Source organism: Vicugna pacos, chromosome 3 (assembly GCF_048564905.1).
Source record: "Vicugna pacos chromosome 3, VicPac4, whole genome shotgun sequence".
Classification (NCBI taxonomy): domain Eukaryota; kingdom Metazoa; phylum Chordata; class Mammalia; order Artiodactyla; family Camelidae; genus Vicugna; species Vicugna pacos.
This window is the reverse complement of record NC_132989.1, coordinates 22567859-22592768: the sequence shown is the minus strand read 5'-3', so window position 1 is coordinate 22592768 and position 24910 is coordinate 22567859. Positions and strand designations below refer to the sequence as shown.

The 24910-nt window shown below is 37.5% G+C and overlaps 1 protein-coding gene across 11 annotated transcripts in view; it reads left to right on the top strand.

Annotated features, from left to right (window-relative positions):
• Window positions 1-18363: 18363 nt before the first annotated feature.
• ANKHD1 (ankyrin repeat and KH domain containing 1) overlaps window positions 18364-24910 on the top strand; it is a 111904-nt gene continuing 105357 nt past the window's right edge. For all 11 annotated transcript variants that reach the window (XM_015239492.3, XM_015239489.3, XM_015239491.3 and 8 more), the window contains exon 1: window positions 18364-18798. In XM_015239492.3, the coding sequence (XP_015094978.2) occupies window positions 18508-18798 (291 nt within the window). In that variant the 5' untranslated portion in view covers window positions 18364-18507. The remainder of the gene's footprint in view (window positions 18799-24910) is intronic.

Sequence of the window (24910 nt, the reverse complement as noted above, 5' to 3'; positions counted from 1 at the left end):
AAACTCAGACACTGTTACACTACTGTTTATAGGAGTATTATTCACAATAGCCAAAAGGTAGAAGTAACCCAAATGATTCAACAACCCAAACTGATGAGGAGATCAACAAAATGTGTTATGTACATACAGTGGAATATTATCCAGCAGTAAAATGGAATGAAGCACTGATACATGCTATAACACTGATGAACCTTGAAAATTATCATTCTAAGTGAAAGAAGCTAGTCACAAGGGACCATGTGTTTTATGATTCCATATATAAGAACTATCAGAACAGGAAAATCTTTAAAGACAGAGGGTAGACAAGTGGCTGCCTAGGGCTGGGGACTTGGGGTGTTAGAGATAGTGGCAAGTGGGTTTAGGATTTCTTTTTAGGGATGATGAAAATGTTCTAAAACAGATATGATGGTTGTACAACTGTGAATATAATAAAAGTCACCTGTTGTACACTTTGGATGAATTGGGTGGTATGCAAATTATATTTCAATAAAGCTGTTTTAAAAATGAAAAGAATAGTAGGGGCCAGAGTCTGGGATCTAATTAGCAGAGTTACAGTAGGGAGGTTGAAAACCTCTAGGGCTTCCAAGACCAAAGGAATCACCACTGCTGGGCAAGAACTGGGGAGTTCTCCAATACCAACTCCAGGAGCATGCTAGCTAAGTGAACCCAAGGGAAGAACTATGGCCTTGAGAGGTTTCTGCAGGTTGTTTTCAGAGACCTGTGTTTGTTCACCTCCTATGAATAGATCCATGTCCAAAGGGGATAATGTGTAGTGATGCAAATAGAGCTATATTTCTTCTCCAGATCCTCTGCTCTTTTCAATGGCAGTACATTTATTTCAGAGTCTTTAGCTTCTTCTGTTCATTAATAACTATAGGATCAGAGCTAGACGATCAACTCATCTGAAAGAATGTAGAAAACTGAGGGTTCAGAGAAGGAAAGTAACTTGCTTGATCACACAGCCAGTAAATGGCACAGAGAAGACTCAAATCATAGTGAAATGCCTTACCCCTGAATTCCCCATCCTACTGACTATATCCCTTAACAATCAGTAATAGCCAAAGGAAAGAAGGCTCAGGCCAGGGGAGGGGTGGATAGTGGGAGGGAAAGGGAGAGGCTTAGGTGAATGTGGGGGTGGAAGGGGAGGTATGTGGGAAAGTAGCTGTTGTTACTATGTTGGTTTACATTTTTTTCTCTTTAATCTTGATCTCTTTTCATGTTTTCATGACCTATTCTAATTAGCCATGTGGTACTAGGTATTGTGGCCTAGAAGAATTGTTGGTTCTTATAGGTCACTGAAAGGTGTAGGCCATTTTAATAAGTTGGCCAGAGCAGGGCGAAAGAAATCCCAGTATTGCTGCTTTAGCGGATGTCCTGGGCCCCTCCCTGTCCATGCTATTGAGCCCAAGCAGACCAGCTGTGGCCCCTAATAGCTTGTCTTTACCACCTATCTTTGGGGTTTCTAAATAAACTCCTTAATGGCTAGGAAGTTGCCTCACTCTCATCTGCCCTTTCCTAATCTCTTTACCCAGAGCAAACTCCAAGTCTCATCTGGAGTCTTAGATGAGGAGGAGAGAAAGAAGTGCCTTTTCTCTTTCATAGACTCACATTAGAGATACCCAGAACACAGTTCAGAGCTCTTGTTCCCAAGCTTTGACTGTTGGGCTAAAGATGAGCAGTGGCTAAGTGGGAAAGAGACTGAAAACCAGGCAGTGGCTCCATAGGTCATCTTCCTCCATTCTTCTGCCTCCACTACAACTGCTATACTATTGTACTGCAGCAGTTCTGAGACTTTTTGGTCTCAGAACCCCTTTACACTTTGAAAAATTATTAAAGACCCAAAGAGCTCTTATTTAGATTTGTGGGGTTTGTCTATTCGATATTTTGTCTATCGACATCAAAGATTAAAACTGAGGAATTAAAAAAATCTGTAAGTTCATTTTATAAATGTGAACATGAGTGACATATTTTTATAAAATTTATCTTTCCAAACAAGAAAAGATTTAATGAGATGAGTGGACTTTTTAATGTCTGGCTTAATAAAAGACAGATGGATTCTCCTATCTGCTTCCACATTCATTCAGTTGAAATACAGTGTTTTGGTTGAATAATATGAAGGAATTCAGGTCTTATGCAGATATGTAGTTTAAAAAGGGAGAAATATTTTAATGTATTTTCCAGATAACTGTGGTTATTCAGTTTAATACCACACCAAAATTTAACAACTGTTAGTTTTGTAAAGGTTGAAACTATAACGATACATTTTCATACTCTGTTACATTAAAATCCAGTGGTCTACCTTTGGATGGTCGTTTTACTTGTGCATGGTTTTGTAACATCAAGCATTGGTCATTTGGGAAATACTGGTCCACCGAGTTATGTGGGTCTTGCAAATATCGACACATTTAATTATATAATATCAAAACCACATTTGTTAATATCACCACTATCTCTTCAGAAAAGTTTTTAAAAGTTTTGGGAAACTGTAAACCAATGGTGGTGGACACAATTTTGCAAAAATCCTCATTTCTGCCCCAAAGCTTGGATTTTATAATTGGAAACAAATACTGTCAGCTGTTTTCCTTCAAGTGGCAGGCTTCAGAAAATGTCTGCCAAATACACAAGTCTGAATTACCAAAATTTATCTGTCAGTCACACTTTCAAATAAAAATTGTGTTCCATGAAAAAGCGGTTAGGTCAGCTTTGTGATCAGAAGAGCTGTGTCAGTGTCTTTCTGGAGACAATCAATGTATCTGAAACAAGCAATGTATAGCAGAAGAGCTTTATGAATACTTCCTATTTCCTTACAAAATAGAATATTTAAAATATATGTACTCAAGGGTCAATTTTAATAAAGTTAAGTTTTACTGCCTCATTAAGGATATTCATACTAAAATTGGCTTTTTTCCCTTTGAGGGCTGAGTGGGGAAGACTACATTAACTACGACTACAGTTTGATAGCATTGCCTTGAGTTGTGCTAACGCACAAGCAGTTTTTACCCACGATTGCTTTTATACCATTAAAAAGACAACATGGTGAAAAGTAATATCTTAGAATTGTAATGAAAACAGTTTTGACTTCATGGCCCTGAAAAGACCTTGGGGCCTCCAGGAGTCTATAAACCATACTATGAGAACTGTGGCAATACATATGTGTGTATATGTATATATTGATGTATATGTAAAATATTTCTTCTTAAGTTCAGATATCTGAGTTAAGTGTAATTCCCTACATTCAACCTAAAAAAAGTGCATTCTAAATTTTAATTAATTTGCTTTTTCCTCCCAATTTTAATTTTTTGGGTAAGCAACATAATAACAATAAAGATTTTTTAAAATAAAAAAAATTCATCTACCAACTTCTAAAGTTTAGTTTTAAGGTAATAACTGGGGTACTTTTGGAAATCTTTTATATGCTCACTGTAGACAAATTCAAATAATAAGTGTTCAAATAAAATATTTTCACTCAAAAATATAATTGTGTATATATTTTTACTCAGCAGTTTACCATGAACATTCTATTTACAGATTTTGTTCATTCTTTTTATCAAGTGTATAACCAGGTCATTTTTTAGCTATACTACAACTTATTCAGTCGCTTCTTTATTGATGGACAAGCAAGATTTCAATGAATATCCTTGTACATTTATTTTTGAGTTCATGTGTGAGTGTCTCTCTGCAACTATTACCCCAGAATTGGAAATGGATTTACTAAGTCAAAGGGTATGTGCATTAAAAATTTTGAAGGCACCTCCAAATTGATTTCCCTAAAGACTGTATCAATTTACATTCCTGCTAAAGGTATATGAGAGAGCAACATGTTGGGATTTGTGGGACTTGTGACAGTAACTGCTGGACTGGAGATGATCAGGGTCTGAATAGTGGTCTCACTACTACTCTTAATTTTTTTTTTTTTTGTAACATTTCTGAATCCTTTGGTCACTCTCCAGGAATCCTAAAATCCCCAGTAAATAGAACAGTACTGCTGCTTTTTGGACTCTCTGTTATGGCTCAATCTTAGTTAAAAACCTTGCTAGCTTATGGGGTGAGGCACTGGGACATACTAGGGCTTTTGTTAAGCTCAAGAGGCCACTGACAGGCTTGCCCACTTTTCAGACATTTGTCCCGCATAAGTCTTGTAATGGTGAAGCAATCCTCTTCAGCTGACAAAACTTTTGTACCTACTAGAGCTCTGCTGAAGAAGTCCAACCCTGGTTGTTTTTTTGTTTTTTTGTTTTTTTGTTTTTAAATTCCTTGTCACCAATGATACCAATGCCATGATTTAAGAGGGCTCTCTAGGTAAGAAGTTTCAGGGTAGAGTCCCAACCACAATTTTTCTTACAGCTTCTGTGAGCTTGTACCAGACTCATGTCTCAACTAGACTGTCTATAGGTATCCTTTTGAGGCCATAGCAGACACTATGCCACTTCTTTGGGGAAGAACATTTGGGAGGTGGCACTGTTACCTGCCCTGCAGGTGAACGCCATGCTTTGTCTCCTGATTTATGAGTCTGCCTTGATGAGTAAGGGGTGTGGTAAACAGATTTGAGTTCAAGCACTCCGCAAGAGTCTTCAAGGTCAGCCTTCAGAATGACTCAGTTCTCACATATAAGCCAAAATTCCTCCCCAAGTTGAAATCCTGGGCTTACTGTCTCCTCACTTAGTGGTAAGCAACGATGTACGTCCAACTCTTAAAGGAAACATCAAAGGGTGACAGATGGGGTCATATAGGTAACCTCAGAGATTTTTTCTTGGAGAACTGACCCTAATGTCCAGTCCTGCAGTTCCTCCTTTATTAAAAAGGGGACTGTGAAGACTAGAGGACTCCTCAAGAATCCTTCTGATTCAAAAGTGTTAATTCTCTACATGGAAGACCACCATGACCTAAAAGATAAGCTGATTCTTGCTGTGGGGGTTACTATTTAACTGTTTTCTCATCAGGGAAGTGCTCAGACTATGAGATTCCAAACTTTCGCCAGTCATCGGACTTTCTAAAGTCTATGGCAGAATGCCATGGTATACCAGCCAAGGAGAGCTTCTAGAGAGGATGGGTGTGGCTGACCAAGCTGCAGGGCACAAGAGGACATATGAAACAGGATGTTTGGAGTGATTAGCTTCAGGTTTCCCAGGTGTGGAGTAGGAGAGGTAGGGGCTTCACTGTGATGCACATGGTAGGATTCTGAGTTTCTTCAAGGGATCTGCTGACTGCAGGCTATTGTAATCCTATATTGGTCAATGTGCTTGTACAACTGTGGACCAGTGCATCTGGGCTGAACCCCTACATACTTGCTGGTACTTACTTCTCAGTGTGACTTTTGACCTTACCTTTTAATTAGTATTGCGGGATGGTGGAAGCTCACAGAATTGCTGTTAATACTCATATTTTCAGTATTCATCTTGCAGTGGAGACAATACCCAAAATATACTCATTAAGGACTCACCTGGGGGAAAAGTGACTTAATCTCCATTGCTAACCACGTGACCTTTCTGCATAGAGATACTTATTTCTGCAAAAAGCAAAGCTACAACTTAACACTTAAAAAAATTTGATTCCAGTTACAGTAAAGATATTGATCTGTTTCTGTTCAGTATATTTCTTTTGAGGGTTTCTGGCTGACTTACCATGTAGTGTTCTATTTCTGCAAAGTTCTTCCCATTGCTGTCTGAAACCAAACACATAGGGTAAACCCACCTGAAAAAGAATGATTCCAGCTTAATTTTCCTAGTACTGCTAATAAATATGTCATTTGATCAGTCCCCTGATTCTACACCTAAAAGGATTTTTTTCTTACAAACTTTATTAAACTTGTTCCTGATCACCAGAGTAATATATTACTTATAGAAAAGTTGAAAACATAAATAAATAAAATAAATAAAAATCACCCATTATCTCACCATCCACAGACAATCTGTCTGGTGTATGTCATTTTGATGTATGGGATTATTCTATTCATTTTAGTGTGTTGTGAATATTATATACTCTTTGTTTTATAATTTTATCTTTTATTTGATATAATATGAACTTCATTTTTAATGATTATAGAATCAAATTGTGTATCAAAATTGAGTTAATTTCAATTAATTCCTGTTATTTAGGTTGTATTGATTTTTTCCTATGTAATATTTTGTGCTTTGTCTGATGAACTCTTGTTTTGTTTTGTTTTTATTGAAGTATAGACAGTTTACAATGTTGTATCAATTTCTGGTGTACAGCATAACAGTTCAGTCATACATATACATACATATATTTGTTTTCAAATTCTTTTTCATTATAGGTTACTACAAGATATTGAATATAGTTTCGTGTACTATAGAGTACGAACTTGTTGTTTATCTATTTTATAGTAGTTAGTATCTGCAAATCTCAAACTCCCAATTTATCCCTTCCCACTCTCTTTCCCCACTGGTAATCATAAGTTTGTTTTCTATGTCTGTGAGTCTGTTTCTGTTTTGCAAATAAGTTCATTTGTCTTTTTTTTAGATTCCACATATAAGTGATCATCATTTATTTTTCTTTCTCTTTCTGGCTTACTTCACTTAGAAGGACAATCTCCAAGTCCATCCATGTTGCTGCAAATGGCATTATTTTATTCTTCTTAAAGGCTGAATAGTATTCCATAGTATAAATATACCACAGCTTCTTTATCCAGTCATCTATCGATGGACATTTAGGTTGTTTCCATGTCTTGACTATCGTAAACAGTGCTGCTGTGAACATTGGGGTGCATGTGTATTTTTGAATTAAGGTTCCCTCTGGATATATGCCCAGGAGTGGGATTGCTGGATCATACGGTAAGTCTATTTTTTGTCTTTCCAGGAATCTCCATGCTGTTTTCCATAATAGCTGCACCAAACTACATTCCCACCAACAGTGTAGGAAGGTTCCCTTTTCTCCACACCTTCTCCAGCATTTATTGTTTGTGGACTTTTGAGTCATGGCCATTCTGACTAGTATGAGGTGATACTTCATTGCAGTTTTGATTTGCAGTGATATTTTTTTTAAACTTTTTTTTTATTGAGTTATAGTCATTTCACAATGTTGTGTCAAACTCCAGCGTAGAGCATAATTTTTCAATTATACATGAACATACATATATTTGTTGTCACATTTTTTTTCGCTGTAAGCTTGTATATATTGATCTTGTATATATTTCCCTGTGCTATAGAGTATAATCTTGTTTATCTATTCTACATATGCCTGTCAGTATCTACAAATTTTGAAATCCCAGTCTGTCCCTTCCCACCCACTGCCCCCTTGGCAACCACAACTTTGTATTCTATGTCTATGTGTATGTTTCTGTTTTGTATTTATGTTCTTTTTTTTTTCTTTTTTTTTTTTAGATTCCACATATGAGTGATCTCATATGGTATTTTTCTTTTTCTTTCTGGCTTACTTCATTTAGAATGACATTCTCCAGGAACTCCATGTTGCTGCAAATGGTGTTATGTTGTCAGTTTTTATGGCTGAATAGTATTCCATTGTATAAATATACCACTTCTTCTTTATCCAGTCATCTGTTGATGGACATTTAGACTGCTTCCATGTCTTGGCTATTGTAAATAGTGCTGCTATGAACATTGGGGTGCAGGTGTCTTTTTGAAGTAGGGTTCCTTCTGGATATATGCCCAGGAGTGGGATTCTTGGGTCATACGGTAAGTCTATTCCTAGCCTTTTGAGGAATCTCCATACTGTTTTCCACAGTGACTGCACCAAACTACATTCCCACCAGCAGTGTAGAAGGGTTCCCTTTCCTCCACAGCCTCTCCAGCATTTGTCATTTGTGGACTTTTGAATGATGGCAATTTTGACTGGTGTGATGTGATACCTCACTGCAGTTTTGATTTCCATTTCTCTGATAATTAGTGATATTGAGCATTTTTTCATGTGCCTTATTGATCATTTGTATTTGTTCCTTGGAGAATTGCTTGTTTAGGTCTTCTGCCCATTTTTGGATTGGGTTGTTTGTTTTTTTCTTATTAAGTCGTATGAGTTGCTTATATATTCTGGAGATCAAGCCTTTGTCGGTTTCATTTGCAAAAATTTTCTCCCATTCCATAGGTTGTCATTTTGTTTTACTTATGGTTTCCTTTGCTGTGCAGAAGCATGTAAGTTTAATTAGGTCCCATTTGTGTATTCTTGCTTTTATTTCTATTGCTTGGGTAGACTGCCCTAGGAGAACATTTTTGAGATGTATATCAGATAATGTTTTGCCTATATTTTCTTCTAGGAGGTTTATTGTATCTTGTCTTATGTTTAAGTCTTTGATCCATTTTGAGTTTATTTTTGTGTGTAGTGTAAGGGAGTGTTCTAGCTTCATTAATTTACATGCTGCTGTCCAGTTTTCCCAACACCATTTGCTGAAGAGACTGTCTTTATTCCATTGTATATTCTTGCCTCCTTTGTCGAAGATGAGTTGACCAAAAGTTTGTGGGTTCATTTCTGGGCTCTCTATTCTGTTCCATTGGTCCATATGTCTGTTTTTGTACCAATACCATGCTGTTTTGAATGACTGTAGCTCTATAGTATTGTCTGAAGTCTGGGAGAGTTATTCCTCCAGCCTCTTTCTTTTTCTTCAGTAATGCTTTGGCAATTCTAGGTCTTTTGTGGTTCCATATAAATTTTATTATGATTTGTTCTAGTTCTGTGAAATATGTCCTGGGTAATTTGATAGGGATTACATTAAATCTGTAGATTGTCTTGGGCCGTATGACCATTTTAACAATATTGATTCTTCCAATGCAGGAGCATGGGATATCTTTCCATTTTATTAAGTCTTCATTAATTTCCTTCATCAGTGTTTTATAGTTTTCCATGTATAAGTCTTTCACCTCCTTGGTCAAATTTATTCCTAGGTATTTTATTACTTTGGATGCTATTTTAAAGGGGATTGTTTCTTTACTTTCTTTTTCTGTTGATTCATCGTTAGTGTAAAGAAATGCAACTGATTTTTGAACGTTAATCTTGTAACTTGCTACCTTGCTGAATTCTTCGATTATTTCTAGTAGTTTTTGTGTGGACCTTTTAGGGTTTTCTATATACAGTATCATGTCATCTGCATATAGTGACACTTTTACCTCTTCTTGAGCATTTTTTCATGTGCCTATTAGCCACTTGTATGTCTTCACTGGAGAATTGCTTTTTTAGGTCTTCTGCCCATTTTTGGATTGGGTTGTTTATTTTTTTCTTATTAAGTTGTATGAGCTGTTTATATAGTCTGGAAATTAAGCCCTTGTCAGTCTCATCTTTTGCAAATATTTTCTCCCATGACATAAGTTGTCCTTTTGTTTTGCTTATGGTTTCCTTTGCTGTGCAAAAGCTTGTAAGTTTAATTAGGTCCCATTTGTTTATTTTTGCTTTTATTTCTATTGCCTGGGTAGACTGTCCTAGAAAAACATTGCTTAGATTTGTGTCAGAAAATGTTTTGCCTATGTTTTCTTCTAAGAGGTTTATAATGTCTTGTCTTATGTTTAAGTCTTTACACCACTTTGAGTTTATTTTTGTGTATGGTGTGAGGAAGTATTCTAACTTCATTGATTTACATGCAGCTGTGCAGTCTTCCCAACGCTATTTGCTTAAGAGACTGTCTTTACTCCATTGTATGTTCTTGCCTCCTTTGTCAAAGATTAATTGACCAAAAGTTTGTACTACAACTTCTTTATCCAGTCATCTGTTGATGGACATTTAGGTTGCTTCCATGCCTTGTCTATTGTATATAGTGCTGCTATGAACACTGGGGTGCAGGTATCTTTTCGAATCAGAGTCCCTCCAGATATATGCCTAGGAGTGGGATTGCTGGATCATATGGTAAGTCCATTTTTAGTTTTTTGAGGAATCCCCATACTATCTGGTTTTCCATAATGGCTGCATATGGTGTATACCTTAAACTAATACAATGTTATGTCAATTATATTTCAATAAAACTGGAAAAATAAAAAAACAATTTTACTAAAATTAAACTAAAATATATGAATGTAAAAATAGAAAAGTTAAATTAAAAATAAAAACTTTGAATTTTAGAATAGTTTTAGACTTAAAAAAAAGTTGCAAAAATAGTACAGAGTTCCTACATAGTCTGCTTGTTTCCTCTATTACTCCATCTAATATTAGTATGGTACATTTATCACAACTAAGGAGCCAACACTGATACATTATTATTAGCTACAATTCATTAGCTTTATTCAGATTTCCTTCATGTTTACCTCTTGTCCTTTTTCTGTTCCAGGATCCCATTCAAGATACAACAGTACATTTAGTCATCATGTCTCCTTAGGTTCTTCTTGACTATGACAGTTCGCAGACTTTTCTTGCACATCATATCAAGGATACATAGCATCAACATGATTTATCACTGCTGATGTTAATCTTGATCACCTGGTTGAGGTAGTGTTTGTCAGGTTTCTCCACTATAAAGTTACTCTTCCTCCTCCCTTTTCCACACTGCACTCTTTGGAAGGATGTCATTATGCACAACCTACACTTAGGGAGAAGGGAGTTATGCTTCACCTCCTTGAGGGCAGAATATCTACATGACTTTGAAATTCTTTTGCACAGAAGACTTATCTCTTCTCCCCATTAATTTACTTATTCAATCACTTATATGCAAATGGACTCATGGATATTCATTTTATACTTTGGGTTATAATCTAAGACTATTTATTTGCTCAAATTCTTCCAGCTTTGGCCACTGGGAGCTTTTTCAGTTAGCTCCTGTATCTCTTTGAGATACCCTCATTATTTTGTGTATGTGTGTATATTTTGCTCCTAGAATCAAGCCATTTCTCTAAGAAGCTATGGTTCCTTTTATTGAAGAATGATATTAAAAACCAAGATCTGGTTATAAGGCATGCATGTTACTACTGGAGTGTTATTTATAGCTGACAGAGCAAGGAAAAATATGTGTGTATACTAACATGTGTTTATACATATATATGTATTTTTACATATATCCACTTGTTATATTAAATATAACTATGTTAAACTAAATATGAGATCATACTGATGTCTCCAACTCTAATCCATTACCACACAGATCAGTCTAGCCTCTTCCCCTTGCTTATCTGCAATCTCTCACTCCGATAGTGAGAAAGTAGGCTCCCATCATCTGCCATCCATTTATACAATTATTCAGTTCCAGTACATACATAGTGGTTTCAGAATTGTTACTGCATATCTCCATGGGAAAGAACTTGACCAACTAGAGTACAGTGCTTACGTGCTATTTGTTTTGTCTTTAGTCTTAGAGCCAACACTCATTTCCAAAGTTACATTTTTCCTCTACTCCCTTCAGTGAAGTTGTTTCATACATTCGTGATGACTAGATTCTTTTGTCATAGTCTGCATTTCATTCTAGGATTCCCTGACCTACTAAATGATTTAAAAACTTTTTTTTCATACGTTAAAGTCACTTGTAAAGTTATTTAGGTTTGACAAATGGCATAGTATCATGTATCCACTATTACAGTATCATACAGAACAGAATATCATACAAAAATTTGCTGCCCTAAAAAAATCCTCTGTGCTTCACCTGTTCAACTCTTCCCCCATCTCAACTTCTGGCACAGTGATCTGTTTATTATCTCCATAGTTTTGCCTTTTCCAGAATGTCATATATATAGAATCATACAGTATGCGGCCTTTTTAAACTGGCTCCTTTCAGTTAGCAATATGCACTTAAAGTTCATCTTTGTGTTTGCATGGTTTGACAGCTCATTCGTTTTTATTAATGAATAGTGTTCCATTGTATGGCTGTACCACAGTTTGATTATCCATTTCATTATTGAAGGAAATTGTGGTTGCTTTCAGGTTTGGGTGATTATGAAGAAAGCTGCTATGAACATTCCCATGCAGGATTTTATGTGGGTATAAGTTTTCATAAAGGTGGGTAAATATTTAGGAGTGCAATTATGGATCGTATGGTAAGACTATATTTAGCTTTGTAAGAACTTTCCAAACTCTCTTCCAAAATGGCTACGCCATTTTGCATTCTCACCAGTAATGAATGAAAGTTCCTGTTGCTTTGTATCCTCACCAGCAATTGGTATTGTCAGTTCTTTGGATTTTAGCCATTCTAATAGAAGGAAATAGAAATTTAAAGAAAGAATCTTGATACATAATGCCACATTTCCCTTCAGAAAGTTTGTTTTGATTTTTCTCAAGTAACTTTTGTTCCTAACTCTATTGTTCCCCATATTTAATCAGGCACCAAGTGTTGATTCTTATGCTTGCTGACAGTTCCTTTCTCTCCATTCTGATAGCCACTCCCCTGATACAGGCCTTCATTACCTCACACCTGGATTAAGTACCACAGCAAGATTGCTTGTTTCCTAGACTCCAGTATCTCCTTGTCTCATCCCAACTCTTACAATGCAGAACAAACAAAACAAAAAATTGTGATCTCCCTTTAACAATTTTATCTTGCAATTTTGCTTTTCAATAACTGTGAACCAAATGTAAAGCCCTCAGTCCAGTATTCAACATTTCTTTAACCAAAGAGAAATTTCTTTTTTAAGTTTCTCTTTGCAGTGACTAGGTTAGTCTTTTTCCCATCTTGACACACAATTTGAAGGCTTTCAATTCTGTCATCTTTCCTTTTCATTTGGAATGCTTTAGGGGGAGGGTATAGCTCAGTGGTAGAGCAAATGCTTAGCATGCAGGAGGTCATGGGTTCAATCCCTAGTACCTCCATTAAATAAATAAACCTAATTACCTCCCCCCACCAAAAATAAAAAATAAAAAAAAAAAGCAAACAACCCAATCAAAAAAAAAATGGGCATTTGGAATGCTTTACCTCTATTTCCTCCAGTTAGTTCCTAGTTCAAAATGATCATAATCAAAGTTTTTTTTCCTTGAATTTGACACAACACTGTAAAATGATTATGAATCAATAAAAAATGTAAAAAAAAAAGTTTTTTCCTATATAAACTTACTCCGTTTTGATTTCTCATTTACTTCCTATCTACTCAATACTGTAAAATAGTTTATTGTATTGTCCTGAATTTGTCTTTCTGTTGTTTAAGACTGTTCTCTACTATTCCATGTGCATTTTATTTACCTCATCATCAATAAGTATATGTATCAGTGTAACTGAAAAGAAGTGCATTGAATCTGCTTCTTTTATGTTTGCTCCAAAGACTTGGCAGAGTGCCATGTACACAGTAGGAATGAACTAAATGTTGGTTGAATGAACTTGTGAAAAAATTGCAGAATTATTTGAAATGATATTTTATTTAAATTTATTTTTCTCAAAAAATATATGTTCCGGTGGGGAGGGTATAGCTCACTGGTAGAGGGCCTGCTTAGCATGCACAAGGTCCTGGGTTCAATCTCCAGGACCTCCATTACAAATAAATAAACCCTATTAAACCCCACCCAAAGTATATGTTCACTGTGGAAAAAGAAAAAAAAGAAAAGCCTAGAAAATATAAACATTTAAAAAAGAGAAAAAGAATTGTATAAATCTTTGTATGATTCCAGTACCCATAGAAAATGACTATTAACATCTTGGTTTTACATGTAACCTACTGTACTTTCTCTGTACTTGTATGGTATTTGATTTGAACTCAAACTATGTTTTGTGATATGAAATGCCTCTGAAGTTATATACCTTTAAAGTGTACCTCATAGCCGGGAGGGTATAGCTCAGTGGCAGAGTGTGTGCTTAGCATGCACAAGGTCATGGGTTCAATCTCCAGTACCTCCATTAAAATTACCCCCCACCAAATTAAATTAAAGCATACCTCAAAAGGTCAAGTGGACACATGAACTTTCTTTGTCAAGGATCACAGAATCACACGCAGAAATATATCATCCATTTGAAGTAGACTTGGTGTTTCTGACTGCCAACCCAAGAGACACTCCCACTAAATCCTACTTCCTCTCAATAACCCTTTTGCATATTCTCCTTGACATGCTGCCCTTTATCCACCAATTCAAGGATTAAGAAATCCTGACAGAACCCCAAGGAAGAAAATGGGTATTAATTGTTCTCTCCTCTCTTCTTTGTTGAGAACCTGAGTGACTCCACCACAAGGGATATTTATATATTCATTAGTTTTAGAAGTTTGAAATACACACATACACAAACACACACACACACACTTTTCCCCTTTTCAGGAAGGGTAGGCCCAGTCACAGAATAAATTGTAGGATCTTTGCTGAATAATTTGGTGTAATTTTCTTAGGCTGTGTGGTGGGGTAGTCCAGCTGCAGGCATAGCTCCTTGTTTTTTAAAATATGCCCACTTACTAAATGTTGCTAGACATCTTGTAGGTGTATTCAAGTACAGCTCAGAGAAGTAGTAGCCTTCAGTCTAGTTGCAAATTTTATAACTTTTCAGATGAACTAGTATGTGCCCAGTACTTCCTGGAGAATAGGGAGTAGGTTAGGAAGTTAGACATCTGCAGAATTGTTTGTTAAGAAAAAAATAGAAGAGAAACAATATAAATGTCCAATATTATAGTATTGGATAAATAAGTTACAGTATGCCCAGTTAACAGAATACCATGAAGTAGTAAACAAGAATTATAAAGCACTTTATATACTGACATGGAATATCTCTAGAATAAATGAGGTGAAAAAAGCGAGTGTATACAGAAGTGTGTATAGTATGCTGCCATTTGCATTAAAACGGGAAAAAAATACCTGTATGAAACTGCTTACATATGTATAAACATTTCTAGAAGGAAACTTAAAAACCTAATAACATGGTTTGCATATAAGAGGGGATCGGAGTGGCTAATGGACAAAGTAAAAGGACTCTTTCATTGTATTTCAAAAATTATTTTCGAAATGTGAACCATGTGAACATATTAACTATTCAGATTTTTTAATGTGAAATTGGATATTCTAAGAAATTAACAATATAGTTGGAGAAACCAGGAGATAAATTTTAAATTAAATGTTTCTGAATGTTACAAAAGAGGAGAATATCAAATTTGGTAGTAGTTAGGAATAACTTTACCTAGAGTGCTAATTAGCAAGTTTATAAGAAAGATATAATGGTTGGACGATTGTATCAGTTTACCTGATTTATGAAGTTCCTCTGCCTTTGAGAGCACCATGTAATCAATGTGATTCAGAGGGAAGATCATGGCTTTTGGGATCAGGCCGAAATAAATTCAAATCCTAGCCTTTTTATATACTGGTCTTATAAGTTTGGGTAAGCTATTTAACCTTTTAGGAGTTTCAATTTCCTTATCTATAAAATGGGTGAAGTCATGGTAGGGTTATTATAAAGGTTAAATGACAACATCCAAGTGCAACAAATTTGTTGCTTTACTTATTCTTCTTTCCTTACACAGATGGGCTAAACTGAGATGGACTGATATGCAGAAATTAAACTTCTTGAGAAAATACGGTTTGCATGTGAGAGAACTACATGTAGCTAAAGTCCTTCTATTGATGACTTGGTGTGCCATCCTTCTATTTCTTGTAAGGAATGAAGCCTTTTATTACCTCAGAAGTTTTAAAAATCCTCCTGGCTATAGTTTTACTTTTTCCTTCCCTGTTTGAAAGATGGTCAAAAGGTACAGAGTGCTTTGAAACATTACAACTACACCCTAATAAGTATTCTCACTGGTTTTCTGTGGGAAAACATTTTATTCTAATGTTTACTTTTAACAAATATATTTTTAAAAGGGATTTTGTGCCCTACTACTTATTTAGCTTTTGAAAAATCAATGTGTTACTTTCGTTCAGTAGTAAACACCATCTTAAAATATATCAAAACCAAGGTTATCCATTAAATCACATTGATACTTGTACATTCATCACATGTATTACTTGATATGATGATTTCTCCATTAGTTTCACATTTGTAAAACCACATGAATGTGGTACATATGAAAAAAGACTCTATGTATCAGTCACCAAAATCTAGGAAGATTGAGAGTTCTTAACTCCCGTAATGATCGTCAAATTACTGACAACAAATGTCCCAGGTAAAGGTCTTGGTGAGACAAAAACAATTGCTCAATCATATTTTCCCAGCTATACTCAAGGTTGGTTGCTAAGGCCTGAGTAGAAAGTATATTTTTCTCTTTCAAATGTATTGGGAAATGTATATATCTAGATTTCCTTCCTCTGTCTTTGAGATTCATTACATTTGTTTAAAGAATTTAAAGAGTTTGTTCAGGGGTTGCATCAGGAATTATTTTTGTATTAGTAGTAGGAATGACAAGTAGTTCCTTTGTAATGTTCCACCAGTCAATACCTGTTTTTGCCTAAGGATGTATCCATACCAATTCTGGATAATCCAGCTTTGAAGTGGGTTGGGCAGTGCTAGGTTTCTTTTGTTGGTGCTATTAGTTTGGGTTGTGACCTAGTCACACATGCCTTGAAAACTTAAACAGAACTGAAGATATGAGCTAATTAAGTTTCACAAATTCTAACTAAAGCCAATACACATAGCATTTACATTAAAACAGTTTTCTAGAAAAGGTACAAAACTTTTTCCCTCTATTTTCTCCAACTTATTATCTAGAAAGAACATTTACCTAAAATGTTCTGCTCAAAGAAAACAGTCTCTTTGAATGTGAAATGCCACAATGAGCAATCAGAAATGTTCACAATCTTCACAATGCTCTTTAAATAAATGTTTGGCAGAATCCATTTTCAAAGTCATTTAAAAATTATTTTAAAATAGAATTTTCAGGTTCCAGTTCAAGGGAGGTGAAATAATAAAAATTACACAATCAAGATATACAAAGCCCTTTGTTAAAGTTGCAAGAGAGGAGACAATGCCAAATCTTTTGCTTTTAGCCAGTCTCTCCTGGCTAAACCTCACATGGACATTCTCTGGGTCAACGACATTTGCCATACAAAATACACCAAATGCCTTTCTTGTCAGCTTTGATCATAGATTACTTAGAGTATGAGCATTTTAAAGCCCTCTTTATTGACAAAGGCGATAGAGAGATAATGGATGTAGAGAGAGATCCTTAGAAGGGGGAAGACCCCCTTAGCTAGCCTTCTTTTGCATCACAGAGATCTAAAAATAATTAGTCTGTCTGGCAGGAGCCCGGGTCAGGTGGAGTACTCCTGAAGGAACAGTAAGTAACAAAAATGAATCTTTGCTTTAAGATTGGCACTTTGCTAAGCGCCTGATGTTATTACCAATTTATTCATAACAACAACCTATGAGGGAGAAACTAATATTACCCCCATTTTAGAGATGACTGAACTGAAAGTCACAGAGATTAAACGACTAACGCCCGGAGGTTACAGAGCAAATAAGTGGCGGCACCAGAACTCGAAACTGCTCCAGAGCACGCACCCTTGACCACTGCGTTCAGCCCCATAGTGTGATTCCGCGGCCTTGCCACCCTCCTTCGTGGGACAGTTCCCAGTACTGAGGCATGGCGCTGTCCAGCCCTCACGTCCGCCACCTTCCACCGGCGAAGAATGCAGCCCCGCGGGGCGACCCCGCCCGCGGGTCGTGGAACTGCGGCGCCCAGCCACGTTCTGGCACGCAGGCGAGCCGAATCGCCTCCGGGTGGCCATCCCCAGCAGCCTTTCTTGTCTCCTCAGTTTGGCGGGCCAGATTCGGCTCGGGCAAGCGGGCGGCTAGCAGCTGGAACAGCCCTGCCCCCTCGCCTCTCCCAGCCCCCTAATCCCGCCCAAAGAGCCAGAGGCAGAGTTTCCACAGCCTCACCTGTCCCCAGAGGCGGCGACCTCTGTAGTGACTGACGCGCCGCTCCTCCAACCGGGGACTGGCAAGAAGGTGGGGCCTAGGTGAGACTGATAGCTTCTTCCCTCCAATCCCCGTGCAGCAACTCTCCGGCCAGAGTCGCCGCGCCTGGCGGAGAGCGACAGGTGGGAGCTGAGTTACCTCTGCGCCTCTTGCACCCTTGACGTGTAAGCCTCACCAGGCGCTGTGCCAATTTACTCCAAATCTAATTAATTCTTTCAGGTCGTCACCTCAGCCGTCATTTTAAACAAGAGTGGAAATTCCCCAACCCTTTCCCGTCACCTCAGATGGAGGCGGGATGAAATGGACCCTTACCGGCCAATTGTACCACGCGACGTCCTGTGACAAAGTGACCGACACTCCATACTGCCAATGAAGTTTCCCATTGTCAGGGGTCACTCTGACTGACCTTAAGGCTAACTAATCCACTTTAAGGTCGTGACGCGATAGTCAGAGGGGCTGGCCAATAGACGTAGAAAAAGACCGGAAGTCGGCGCGTGGGGAATGGGAGGCGGGTGTTCGCAACCGCCTAGGCCTGCGCGGGTCAACGCAGCTTGGAGGCCGCGAGCCAGCGAAAGGCGCGTGACGAGAAGCCTGAGCGACGGGTCATCTTGGCCAATGATCTGCAGCCGTTGAGAAGCTGCAGCCAGTGGCGAGTGTTGGGGGCGGGAGGCAGCAGGTTAGGCAGTGAGAAGTTAGTGGCGCTGCTGGGACGGGGGTAAGGAGACGCTTCTTCCTCCTGCTGCTCCTCTCGTTCCCGGGATCGGCAGCGGCGGTGGCCGCGAGTGACTCGGCAGCGTCTCCGGCTCCGCGTGCGAACCATGCTGACCGACGGCGGAGGCGGCGGCACCTCCTTTGAGGAGGACCTGGACTCGGTGGCTCCGCGATCCGCCCCAGCCGGGGCCTCGGAGCCGCCTCCGCCGGGAGGGGTCGGGCTGGGGATCCGCACCTTGAGACTCTTTGGGGAGGCCGGGCCCGCTCCAGGAGTCGGTGGCGGCGGGAGCGGTGCAGGCGGAGGGGACGCGGCGCTGGATTTCAAGTTGGCGGCTGCCGTCCTGAGGACCGGGGGTGGAGGTGGTTCCTCTGGTAGCGACGAGGACGAGGTGTCCGAGGTACGGCTCTAGGACCCCCGCTTCCCACACAGCTTGAGGCATGAATTCTCTCTGGGCCGGCGCGGGGCCCGGGCTACCCTCCCGCTGCCCCGGGCGGAGTCGTTCCGTGACAGCGATCGGCTCCATGGCGGCAGTGGCAGCGGTGCGGGCCTAGTGCGCCCTCGGCTTACTCTTCAGCCCGCGTCTCGAGCCGGACCGGTTCCCGTCACCATCCGTAGACCCACAATAGAGAGCCCTTTGGTCTCTGAGCTTCGCGCGGGAACCGGGACTCCTCAGGCTACCTCCCGCCCACCCAGCTTTGGAGATGGGGGGCGGGGTCTTGCCAGAGTCCCTGCCCTTGGTACTGAGAGAGCGAGACAGAGAGGGTGAGGGACAGAAAGACTGAGGCTGAGACAGTCACAGACAGAGCTAGCTTGCTCAAAGAGCATTTCCAATATACTGTGTCTCTCAGAGTTGAAGGGTTGGACATTATTTGCCTTATGCGTTACATGTGTCTTTAAGGAGGGTTCTTAATTCCCCTCTTTAGTCAGACAGGTGAGTATTAAGGAACTCTGCTTTTACGCTGAAAAATCACGTGAGTCTTGCACCTGGGACTTTGTGTGAAGTTAGACGGGAAAAGAAAGTTCCAGTGCATCTTTGAGCTTCAAAATAACAGGATAGCTGAGCTCTGGAGATTTTTAGGCTTGGGGAAGGTGAGGCACCCTATGGACATCTTTTGCAGTGAGGGAAATTTGTTATTAGATCCTAAGTTTCTTTTAACTCTTAGGGTGTGTACTGAACCTTTTTCAGTCTAAGCAACCTAGAATGGTAGGCATCATCTCTTGGGCTCTAGAGAAAAAGGAGATATTTTATATATGTACTTTTTTTACTCTTGACTGTGGCTTGGGTACTGTCCTATTTATTGTTCTAAGTGCTCAGAGTATTCTATTTTGGTTCTGAGGTGCCTGGTTCATCCCCTATGACCAATTATTTTAACCTCTGATCTTTGTGTTAAAGTACAGAGATTTCTCTGTGTATACAACTCTCCTGGCTGTTGTATTTGAGAGGAATAAGGAGAAACTGTATTTGTGCATTGCAGAATACATTTAGTGCGCAGTATTAACCATTCTTGATCTGAACAGGAATTCTTTTAGATTTAAAACTTTAGTATATTCTAACCCCAGTATTTTGCTTTGGAAAAATCTGTGTGGGTTGTGAAGGAGATGGTTCCTCGAATGTCTGTATCTTTGAATTTCACTAAATGAGAAATAACTTCTAAACCAAGGTGGGACAGGATTTTATTTGGGTAGTCAGTTATGGGGAGAATATCTGGAGGACTTCTCCTGGGCTTGTGGAAGGCTTTCATTTAGATTTTAAATGAAAATTGATGAGAGATGAACTTAGAACACATGTACTATTTACCTAGGAAATAAAGTGGAAATATCTTTAGACTCTAAAGATTAGAATCTCTTTTTCTTTGAAACTTGTGAGAGAGACTGAGATTTGCTTTGGTCTAAATGTGATAGAAGGATGGTGTCCTGGATTTTCTAGACCATTTTTACGTAATTGTCATAGGTAAGGTGAAAGGTCACTTATTTGCTTTTACTTAAGTAGTATTCTTAAATTTCTTAAGAGTTAGAATGCTAGTGAGCTTCCAAAGTCATAAATCTCTAACTCTTTGAGCTCATGTGTTATTTCTGGGGAAATGAGCTTTTGAAGTAACTATTTCAAGTGAGACTTTTTCACACACACACACACACACACACACACACATGAGTATTTCATTTGGAATCCCCATACCAGGTGGTTAAAACTATGAGCAGAATCTGTACCTTTTGTGTTTTTTTAATGTTTAACATAGAAATGATTCACAATTCGTTCACCGAGACTAATGATATAAGAACCTCTTATTCTCCTAAGTTTTCTTTGTCTAAAGGATTTAGGTGTTATGTGTAGACGTAGACCTCATTTCTGGAATGCAGGTTTCTAGAATACTCACAGACTTTAGCCTAATCTCAGATAATGCTCGGTGTATATATAGATTCTTTCTTAACCTTTGGAGAAAGGAAATTTTGTTTTTATGTCTGGTTTCATCCGTATCATATAGAGAAGAAATTCCTGGATTATCTAGTCTCTGTTGTATACTGTGTGTGGTAGGGTATAGTCTATGCCTTTGCGAGTGAAATGACTTTTTTTGCCAAGCAAATTTTTGGCTTTTCTCTCTGACAAGATGAGCTATCATCTCCCATATTATTACATTTGAATTTCCAGTGTGAAGAGGCCATAAATAATGTTCTTAAAAAAACACCCAACTTGCATTTGATGAATAATAATAAAATCCTTATTTACATCATGCCTATATGTTTTAGAACTAAGCATTTAGAATTTAGACATTCGGAGAGATGAGTTGGATTGTAGTTTGAGAATGAAGTTTGTCTTGTTCCCCAAATGGGACAGAACTAGGTGAGAGATAAGTAAGAAATGTGGAGGCCTAGTGTATTTGCTCCAGAATTAGTTGAAGTTCTATGCATTCAGTATACAGAGATGTAGATACTCTAAGGACTTTTTTTCTATTCATTCTCAGAGCCAACAACTGAGGGGAAAACAAGCTACTTTCCCTTGCTGACTAAGTCAACAAACCTTTTAGTCTGAAGAAAGAGCTTGAGTCTTTTTGTAAATTTTTTATATTAGAATTGTTTTAGCTTAGAAAATGCCACCATTTGGGAACTTTGGTTCTTGGTGTTTTAAACACTAGGGTAAATAAATGCCTGTTTTGTATTTCTTCAGGCATACTGAGCATGTTTCTTAGCTGTCCAGGGCCTTGACTGGAAGAGTTAGTAGTTGAACTGGATTCTGTTGAAATGTACCCATTGTTCAGAATAGAAGTTAGGTTGAAAATTCTTTAAAAACCAATTTTTAAATGTTAATTTTAGATTTGTAGTCTTTTTTTTTTTGTAAAGTAAAAGAAAAATAAAATTCCTAAAGAAAGGATTTTGATGAGGTTTATGACTTTTAATTCTGTCTTAAAAATATATGCACATACTGCTTGTCTATGTGTGTGACATTTTCCTTTTAAAATTATAAAAGTAATACAGTCTCATGGTAAAAAGTTCAACAATATAGGTGGTAGATAGAAGATGAAAAGTAAAAGTCCTTCTCACCACTACTGACCCTTCAAATCGCACTCCCCAGAGGTAACCAATATTAAAGTTTTTCTTTCAGTAAAATTTCTAGGCCTATATAAGCCTATGTGTATGTGTATACATATTTATATACACACTTAGAAGACAGATACCCAATTAGGAAACATTGCTGAGCCTTTTTTCTTATCTTGAGGCAGGTGGCATAGTTACAATTAGATAAAAGTACACAGAAATTGTATACAGTAATTTATAGCAAATTATAGCAAAAGCTTTGTAGGGATTTTTTTTTTTCCTGAAAAATATGTTTTGAGTCAAAAGCACAGACTATCCAGAGGTTCCATTCTGATTTTCTCTAATGGGAGATGGATCATTTCCTTCAGGGTTACTTATGATCTATAATCTAGAGCATGGTTTCTCAAAGCAACATATTGACATCTGGGGCCAGATAATTGTTACGAGGGGCTCTTCTATGCTTTAGCAATATCCCTTGCCTTTTCCCACTAGATGCCAGTAGAACCCACCAAGTTGTGACAGCTAAAAATGTCTATAGACAACACCTAGCCAAATGTCTCAGGAGGCAAAATGATCCCTGGTAGAGAACCGCTGGTCTACAGGCCCACTCTTATCAGGGATGGCAATTTTGTCATGAATACTCTGTATTTAAAGTTCAGGTAAACAAGGTGAGTCACTGCTTTTAATAGCATCCCAGGGCTTGGGCTCATAACCTGAACAAGAGAGAAATTGAAAGAGCGTACTGAAAGGTTTAATGTTGTAAATTTTTTATGGTAAATTTATAATTTTGAGAAACTTAAAATACTGTATTGTTTTTGAAAAATTCATTTGTCATCCATGAAAATGAATTTCTTAAAAACCTTTATGGGAACTTTGTTCAAGGTTGAATGGCTTGATAATTCCATAGATTATTATCAGTAGTAATAAAATAGGAAATACCTTTGTATTCTAGGGAGCAAATTTTGAAGACATGGAAATGTTTATTGAAGGAAAAATTACATGTTAGTACTGTAACAACTTGTTATATTGCATGACTGTCAACCATGCACATTTTCATTCTATAAAGCCTCAAGACTTCACATAAAGTGATTCATTGATGAGTGTGGTTATATGAATGTTGGGTCAAAACAGGGTTGATTAGGTATGGGTAGAGGAAAACCTTTTTGTGAAACTTGATTTATGTAGAGGTTTTCTTTTGGTTATTTAATACATTTTCATAGGTGATTACATTTGTATAAGACTAATAATAATATAAAGGCAAATATAGTAAAAAGTCTTAATCTTATCCCTGCTCCCAAGTATCCTGCCCTTTTACACCTTTAATGTCTTTTGTCCTTTCAGAATTTCTCTGTGGAAATATAATACGTAGTTTTATTTTCTCCATTGTTACACAAAAGATAACATTACTATTCATGGGAGATTTTTAAATGGTGTATTTGAGAAAGATTTAGACTTTTTATCTAATCAAAGTGATGAAATGTTAAGAATGGTCCACTGGAGATGAGTTTAAGCACATTCCTTTCTGAGCCTATCTGGTAGTAGAGTGATGACCTCTGAAAATCAATTCTGGCCTTCTGAATCAATGAGAGATAAGATAAATAAAATATGTTACTTTAAAGAAAGCAAAGCAGCAATTTCTTTTTAAAGTGTTAGTTTTGGGTTGGCAAGTAAAAAGAAAGAAATGAGAAATCTCCCCTTTTATTTTTCCCCAAATTTACCCTCCTATAGAACCAAAGTCTAAGAAATGAAATAAATTCTTTTCTTTCTTTTTCTTTCTTTTTTTTAACCTACTATAAATGAACTGTTTCAATGTATCTGACTTCTTGGCCTTTATTATTTACAATTTTCCTCTCCTTTTGCTTATCTATCTATAAAGTCATAGAATCTTGGTGATAATCCTATTTCATCTCATTTTTAGGTAACTGCTACCATTTATTGAATGCTTATTATATGCCAGTACCGTACTAGATACTTTGGTTATTTTATTTAATCGTTTCAACATCCCTTTGAGGTAGGTATTATCTACATTTTAATAGATGAATAAATGTAGGTTCGGAGAAATGATGAATCCAAAAAACAAAACAAAAAAATGGTTAAAATGTTACACACTTAGTACGTGGTAAAGCTAGAATTTATATCTAGTACTAAATCCAGAACCCATGCTACTATTTTGCTCCTTCAGATTAAGATATAGGCAAAGTTTTTGCTTAGTCCCTATTGAAGTTTTCATAGGTCTAAAGTGAAATGAGGAAAGTAAGGACAATGTAGTGAATTTCTCAAAAAGCTGTTTTTTTTTCACTTTTTTCTATTTTGAGGTAATGCCCTTCCTACTGTTAAGAAATTTTTACAATATCCATATTTGACAAAATATCAAATTGGAAACTTCTTGACAGGACCCTGGCTAAATCCTCAAAAGTCTAGGAATCATTGACCTAAGTGACTTGCCTAGGATCACACAGCTAATTTATAGTAGAAAATAGGTCATGTGACTCCCATTGTAGTTTTAACTGCTAGGTTGTCCTGTTGTTTCTCTTCTAATGCAGTGTACCAATGAATTTGATTAGTTGTCTAGGAAATGCCTATCTTAATCTAGCATATAATCCGTGGTTGACCTTGTTGGAAAACTATGTTCTTTAATGAAACTGGTGACTGCTGTGTAAATTAATATGTTAAGAAGGCAGTCAAAGGTGTACTATTGATTATAGGAGGAACATTATTTTAAGATAATTTTGTAATTGAACTTACTTGTAAAGTTCAGGTCTTGTCATTATTCATTTTGAAAGAATTAAGAAATATTAAAAAGTACCAATAAAGAAAGGTATATACCCAACTTTGCATCTTTGCCAATATGGGAAACATTGGTTTTAATTTGTAAAAATTAAAATCTGTATGCTTTTCTGTTGGTAGCTACTTACAGTGTATGATTCCTATGAATGAACATCATTTGCCTTGTGATGATTGACTGGTTTACCTTTTTT